General features: G+C 38.4%; 1 protein-coding gene across 1 annotated transcript; it reads left to right on the forward strand.

Moving 5' to 3' along the window:
• Positions 1 to 1,389: 1,389 nt before the first annotated feature.
• On the forward strand, positions 1,390 to 7,102 carry LOC108800186 (phospholipid scramblase family member 5-like). The gene is made up of 5 exons (XM_018572141.1): positions 1,390 to 1,518; positions 3,937 to 4,048; positions 5,467 to 5,566; positions 6,903 to 6,961; positions 7,076 to 7,102. The coding sequence occupies exons 1-5, from the start codon at positions 1,463 to 1,465 to the stop codon at positions 7,100 to 7,102; spliced, it is 354 nt and encodes a 117-aa protein (XP_018427643.1). The 5' UTR covers positions 1,390 to 1,462.
• Positions 7,103 to 7,702: the final 600 nt, after the last annotated feature.

Below are 7,702 nucleotides of genomic sequence, written 5' to 3' on the forward strand. Positions count from 1 at the left end.
TCTTAAAGTGGCCACAAATAATATAACACAGACCCAGTTAAGGAATAAAAATACCATCTAGTCTTTAAAAATCAATTATTGATGCACAGCAACGCATTTAAGTAAATGCTAGTTGTTTATGCATTTACCTAAAGGAATCCAAGACTTTAGTGTTACAATTTTTTATTGTGATCTGCTTTGGGCTGCATGCTACAGTGAACCCTAAAATATGAATTAAATTGCAGCATTGAATACACAGTATAAGATATAACATGAAGGAGAAAGAGGTGTCCAGAAGCTCCAACCATCATTATTCAATAAAATTTGTATGATGGAATAATGGTTATTCACATAAATTACCAGGGCTTGAAAAATCGACTGAAGCTTCCCGGCCGGCCGTTGTAATTACACAGCTTTACATTCAAGCGATCGAGCGTCTCGAGACGCCCAGTCGCTTGTATTGCCAGCAGCTGTCACTGCCGTTGCCGGTCCCGAGATCCGCTGTGCCCGATGCGGCCGGGACCGGCACGGCTCTGTAACAGGAGATCAAAGGTAATCAGTACACTATCTCCCTTTGATCTCCTCTCAGTCCCGGAATGCAGGAAGTGATGTATATCACATCGCTTCCTGCATTCAGTTTTACTTTCCCGCTACAGAAGCTGATGAAGCAGATATCTGCTTCATCAGCTTCCCTGGGGGTCCCTAGGTGACATTAGGGGTCTTGGAGACCCCTGATGTCTCCATAAAGAGGACCTGTCATGTAAATTGCCTATCACATAGGGGGCTTCGTATCTCCCCCATGTGATAGCAATAAAGTTGTGTAAAAAAAAAAATAGTAAAACAAATTAAAGAATCGTAAAAAAATAAAGAAGCATTAAAAAAAAATGTAAAAATAATTTATTTTTTTTAAAGTCCTCTGCCCCCCACATGCACATGCAGATATGCGTCGGGTGCGCCTACGTGCGAAAAACAACAATTGCGCCTATTGTGCCGCACGTGTTACATATCTAAGTGAACGTCGCAGTGAGAGCAATAATTTTCGGGCCATTAATCACTGATAACACTAAGCTAATGAGCGGTAAATGCGTTTTAAGCGTCGCCTATGGGCAATTTTCAGTGTGGGCGTTTTTTTGCGATTTTGGGGGCGCACGCAATTTTAAGACTTGACATGTTTGGTGTCTATTTACCCGACGTAACCCAGTCTTTTATATTTTACCAAACATATGGGTAAGAATAGATGTTTTATAACATAATGTAGGGAAACTTTTTTTTTTTATGGTACTTTTTTAATTATATAGTAAAAAAATAACCCCCCCTCCCCCCCCAGTGGTGATTTTATATACCACCAAAAGAAAGCTCTATCTGTCCCCAAAATGTTTTAACATAAATTGACTATCTTCGCCTCTGTGACCAGAACAGACAGGAAGTGCTGAAGTTTAGCAGACCCTACCGTGAGGATGTTTGCTGCTTGTTCTGCTGCCTCATGGTCATCAGAGTGTTCAACTCATCTAACAGTCTCGTAGGCTTCGTGCAGCAGAAGTAAATTCTGATATATTAATAATATCAAACTTTTGAGTAGGCTGCTGATCTTTGGGGTCTCTGTAGATCAAAACCATCACAAAAAAAGTGTTGTACTTTCTTCCAGGTCTTGTTCCTTGAGCATTTTATATTTGACTGGGTTTCTGCATGGATTGCTCCTAAAATATGATCTGATTTTCTTCAAAATGTTGATAGTTTTAATTAAGTACTTACCTTACTTGTAATATCCTTCTTAAGCAAATAGATTATTCAACCAAGGTTCTTGATAGAGGAAAGTGAATACCTATGGTAACTACACCTTGCAAAGAGGGTAATTGGGATCAGGTAGTCCAATCAATGACATATCATTAGAGGTGTAGTTTAACGGTTGCCATGCCCTATAAAAAGGCACAAAGTTTAATTATTGACAGAATCTGCTTTTTTCAATTGAACCATTTCTCAATCAAAAGACACTTAAAGTGACCTTAGTAGAAGTATGGTGTAGATGCATAAAGCTAGAAAAGACTGGAAAAACCATTCCCAATAGTCTAGGTGTACATTGTCCCACACTAAGACGAGTTCTGCCGAGTTGTTCAGAGTTATTCCCATGAATGGTTATTCTGTAAACATCACAGCAAAAGTGCAATGTGCAATGCTGAACTTTAGGGTAACAGCAAAGGATCTGCAGAAATCTTTTTTTGCTATGGGTTCCCATAAAGAAAACACTGAACAAGAATGGTGTTCATGGGTGGACATCAGACTCTTTAGTTTTCAAAAAACAAATACAGGTTATCTAAAGTTTGCCCAGACCTCACCACAACTGGAACCATTTAGCTTAACCAAAAAGAAAATTTAGGAAGGAGAAAAATTAGCAGCAGCTACAGGAAACAATTAGTGGAGGTAATTGGTGATAAAGAAGGTTGTACTAGTAATCTTCGCCAAGGGTTCACATACTGTATTATTTATATGCTGTATAAATTATATTAGGGATGTTCAGATACCAGTGCCGATACTGGGCATTTTCACGAGAACTACCAGGGTCGCAGAAGTTGCAGCTGGTACCTACTTCTGGCACTCCACCACTGTCCTGAAATCATTAGTCTGTATTGTTTTAGAAAAACTGTCACATGACACTAAACAAAAATGTATCAGTATTTGTATCTGTGAGTACTTGGACAAGTATCAGTACTTGTAGTTGAAAAAATGGTATCGGTGCACCACTTATATATATTTATTTAAAAAATCATACATTAAAACAGGGATGTGCAAATCCCATGAGCTCCTTACAAATGACAGCTGCCTCCTAACTTTTGAATTTTTCTAGTCTAGTCTAGTCTTGGCACTGGAAAAGTATCAGCACTGGTACTTGTACCGAGTACGGTACTTGGTATCTGAATATCCCTATATTATATGATTGATAAAGATATTATTTATATAATTGTTTGTATGGATCTAGAATAAACAGCATGTGTTTGCCTATTATTGTGATTTAATTGAAGATCAGTGCACATTTTAGGAGACATTGATGAGGAAATCTAAGCAATTGCAAAGGGTGAAATGGTGTTCCAAAGAATGTATCTATTTCCCCTTACAGCTCTCTCTCTGTTTATAATCTTATACCTGTAGCAGCACTATGCTCAAATCTTCCATAGATTTTATGTTAGTTCTACTACCTCTGGCAGCTTTGAATATTACTAGTCTGAACCACTAATGGAGTATTAAATTGTCTAAATGGAAATGATCTTATTCTCTCTTCAGGCCTCATGTGTCAAATTGTCCGTACTGTAATGATTTAAATGCAGACACTAATTAGATTAAAACTTTCAGATTCCAGTATCATTTTTAAGGTATGCTTGTCAGGGTAGTGGTGGTAATATAACGAGAAATTCTTCTACTGCATTATAGATCAGGAATACCATTGTTGGCCCGTTCTATATCCCTCCTTGTTTCTACAATTACACACTAAGTCCAGGATAGTGCTTTTAATTTAAAATCCTGCTAGTGTGGTTTGAACCCCTTTGTTTAAACCACTATGAGACCAAAATGAAGAGAAAAATAAAGAAGAGCAGGATGAGGAAATACTATTAAATACACTACTAGATTTGGAAAAGGTATGTTTAGAACATAATCCTGAAATGATGCATCCTTGTTGTTGTTATTATGTGCACAGTTTTCCTATCTACCAGTGATATTTTGTTTCACTGCTGATCATGAGCACTGTTTGTATTTTCCTGTCTGAATATTTCATTAAAATATGAGTGTATATGTAGACAGAGCAAAGCTTACAGAAATCAGTTGTCTCTATGACCTGTTTGAAAAAAGTACATTTTAAGCAAACTGTTAGATCGGAGATGCAGATCAATGTTCGTATACAAAAACACCGGTAATGGTCTTTTGTCTATTTTTTTTTTCATTCGTGTTTTTATATTTCTTTTTCAGGTGGAGCTTGTTTAGTCCAAGCCTCTCAGTGCACAACTCAGAAGGAACAAGAACAATGGACATTAGTGGCTCCTGGAGTGCAGCTCGTTGTCATACTGAGCAGGAATTCCAAGTAAGACAATAGTTACATAACTACATCTGATTTATAAAATAAAAATGAAGGAAATGTGTGCCTCCTGGCAGCGAATTGGATGGATTTTTAACAACAAGGCCCTTTTTTAGTATTTTTGAAAACTTTAGCTAATTCTTGTAGTCCCACTGCAAGGGTTAACTTTGAAAATTCATGGAGTTCCTCTTTAAGGCCTCATTTACACAGGGTAGAGTGGTGCCGTACAGATCCGTACGTCGTGCACTGCAGTATCGGGCTGTTCCCGGGAAGGAGAGGTGCTACGTGGGATTGTACCCAGCAGCCTTTTCTTCCTTATGGGAGGACACGGCGGTACGCTGTCGTACACTCCTCCAACCTGCACATCTGTGCAGGTGCGGGAGTCCGTGCTCGGACATGCACAGGATCCATCCTGTCTGCGTCCGAGTACGGACACACACACGGATGTGCGACTCGGGTGTGTGTATGGCCGCGTACTCCCAAAGGGAAGAACAGGCTGCTGCGTACAATCATACTCAAGCACCTGTCCTTCCTGGGAACAGCCCGGTATGGCCATGCACGCCGCACGGATCTGTACTTCTCCACCCTACCCTGTGTGAATGAGGCCTAAAGGTATAAAACATGTGGAAAATTGCATGTATTCCAGAGATGTACTAAATATGTTTTAATTTTTTTAATTTTGCCTTGACATGTGCTTTAAAGGTACCGCAACACACCAGCTTAGGACTAGCTTAGGACTTAGCCAACTAAAGAATTCCAGTGTGTGTCTGCACCAAATCCCCCCAAAATCCCAGCAGCTGCTCTGATCTGTTTAAAACCAACAAAAGAATAAATAAATAAATATATATATATATATATTTATCACATTATCAGTACCAGTCCAATGTTGTAAAAGGAAAGATTGCATTTCAAAACTTGGTAAGGATACCGTTAGTATTGCTGCCATACTACCAGCATATGATTTCCTTGCCTGTATCATGGCTTTAATATTTGTGCAATATTTTGTGAAAAGCAATGAAGAGAAATTTGAAGTGTTGCTTTGAAAATTGACTTTTTTCCAGTAACACAAGATAATGGATTGTAATGGAAAAGTAATGTTTAATAACATTATATATTTCCCTTTCCTAGCGTTTTTCTTTAGATTTGCATCCCACTTGTGTCTAGCTGAAGAAGAATCTTACAGAGATACATTTTTTAATTCAGTTATGATAGGCATTTATTTTGTTTTTCTTTCTACATAATGATCTAAATTTGAAGTCAATGGTTTTGCATATTAATAGAGAGTAAAGTGTATGTGGATGGTATCATTATGTTAATGATACGTTTTAATATAATATGGCAGAATGTAAATGACGCATCTTTAGCCTTCATTAATGCACTGGCAATTCTGATGGGAGTGCATGAATGTCACAATCTGTGTGCAGGTCACATCTCTGGAAGGACAACTTGTGGCGATCATTTGGAAGAGGTGGCCAGGATTTAATGAGGATTATAACATGGATCATGATTTCTTTGGCCTGGATAGTAAGTGAAAAGCATTGCCCTGTAATATTGACATAGAATTGTAATTGAATTATTAGTTTATGAGTTGATACGGTAGAAATAGGCCGCTTTGAGAATAAGCTACCGTAGAGCATGAAGCAGGGAAAGGCAGGTCCTGTAATCGATAAATATTGTACTAATTTAAAGAGAACATGTTAGAGATGTTTAACCTCACTTCCTGTCCTGCTGACAATAGTTTTACCAGACAGGAAATAAGGGGAATTTTTGAATAGCATCACAGACAGAAATTACATTACTTTTCTTTAGTAGAGTAGGGGAAGGATAGAACCACTGACAGATTTGTATTTTTTTGTGTGTTGCTGTTGCAGATTTTCCCTCACTTCCTGTCTGCTGGAACCTTTTTCAACAGGAAATGAACTGAGGGTAAATATCTAAATGGGGCCCAGATAGTGGTAAAAACCCATCAGGAATTGTAGTCCTTCCCAACTCTATCCAAAACTATAAACATGTTTTGGTCTGGACATGATGTAGTGGGATTATCATCACTAAGTTTTTGAGTCAAACCAGCTAAGTTGTTTAATAGGCCCCAAGGCCCTCCTCAGAAGCTCTAGCATGGGATACAATTAGCTGTCCCTATCCCACTGAGATCTCTGCTGTGTGGCTTGCCTGTTGCTGCACCTTTCTTCAAAATCCTCTCAAGAAGGCTCTGTTTGGGCTCTACCATTGGGATGGTATAGGAACTTTCCATATGGAGACTGCAGTGCACATGTTCAAGAGGATCTGAAAAGTAGGATTTTGAAGAAGAGGTTGTGCAGCACTTGGCAAAGCACAGAGTGATAATCCTGGATCTGCACATGACATCTTGACTGAGCAGGGACCTACTGTTGCTGTGGTGTGGGATACAATGATCCTACAAGACAAGAGGTGAGGTGAGAACGAATGCTCAGTGGGGAGTGTCTACAGTTTAGCAGTATTATTATCTTAGACTATGTTTAGGGCCTGACAACTTCACTTTTAAAACAAAATCCTTGATACAGTACGTTGGATATGCTGCTTTGCAAGTGCTGCCGCTGCTGAGGGAAGGTCTTGGGGTCCACTTAGAACTAGCTTAACTGGTGTCAACAGAAATCCTTGCTAGCTGATAGTCATCTGAAATAATCACAAAAAAACAGCTGTCAATAAACAAACAGCTGTCAATAAACAATGTATACCACCTTTAAGAGTGAGCTTAGAAGTCTACAGGTGAGTGAAAACCTAATTTAATCTGAGAAATATATATTTATACATTTAGTCTATCAACAATATACACTGTATATCTCTGGTTTTCACTTTAAAACAAGTGCTTGTGTTGTCTCAGTTTCAGCCTCTCTCAGTCCAACTGACAAGGCCCTTCTTTTAGCTGCAACATTTTTACTGGTAAGAAGCAGCACCTCAGCTATGGATAAATGTTTTTACTTTTATCTCCATTAAATAATACAAACCACATGCGGGATGCTGTAGATTCATATATATTTCTCATTTCAATTCTAGAACTACATGTTTTTTGAGATGAGCTGAAAAGAATACAGAAAATGAGCATGGAACACTAACTAAGAATGTGAAACATCATCATTGAATGTTTTTATAGAAGATAAAATGAATGTATGGTGGTAACATGTTTGTATGAATTGCAGGAACTGTATCATAACTCACTGATCAATAATGAATAGGAAAAACATGGCTCAGCAATAAAAGCAAGAAAATAACTTAACAACTCAGTGGGCAGTTGTGGCTATTATTCCATTGGTAATCAATAAACATTTCTGTTATGCTGGCTGATGGATTATGACATGAGATCAATACCCTTGCTACAAATTACAGTAAACTATCATCTTTAAAATGTTTTCATGATATATGTGTGAATGAGATTAAAGCACCGTATCTCTGACACGTCCCCCACAATTACCGGTAGTACTTTTTGGCACTGGATGGCACTCCTCTTCTGGGTTGTATGACCTCCAGCGACTCTGCACTTCTTAGACCCACTGACATAGATATCAGTGGTAGATCAACATGGGTCCCACTGACTCCTAAGAATCTTAAAGAACACAAAAGGCTATTTTTGGATCTCTAGATTCAGAAATTAGCAAAACTGCATATTAGCAGCTCTACCAGCTT

The sequence above is a fragment of the Nanorana parkeri genome, unplaced genomic scaffold, assembly GCF_000935625.1.
Source record: "Nanorana parkeri isolate BGI_ZX_2015 unplaced genomic scaffold, ASM93562v1 scaffold1947, whole genome shotgun sequence".
In the NCBI taxonomy this organism is placed as follows: domain Eukaryota; kingdom Metazoa; phylum Chordata; class Amphibia; order Anura; family Dicroglossidae; genus Nanorana; species Nanorana parkeri.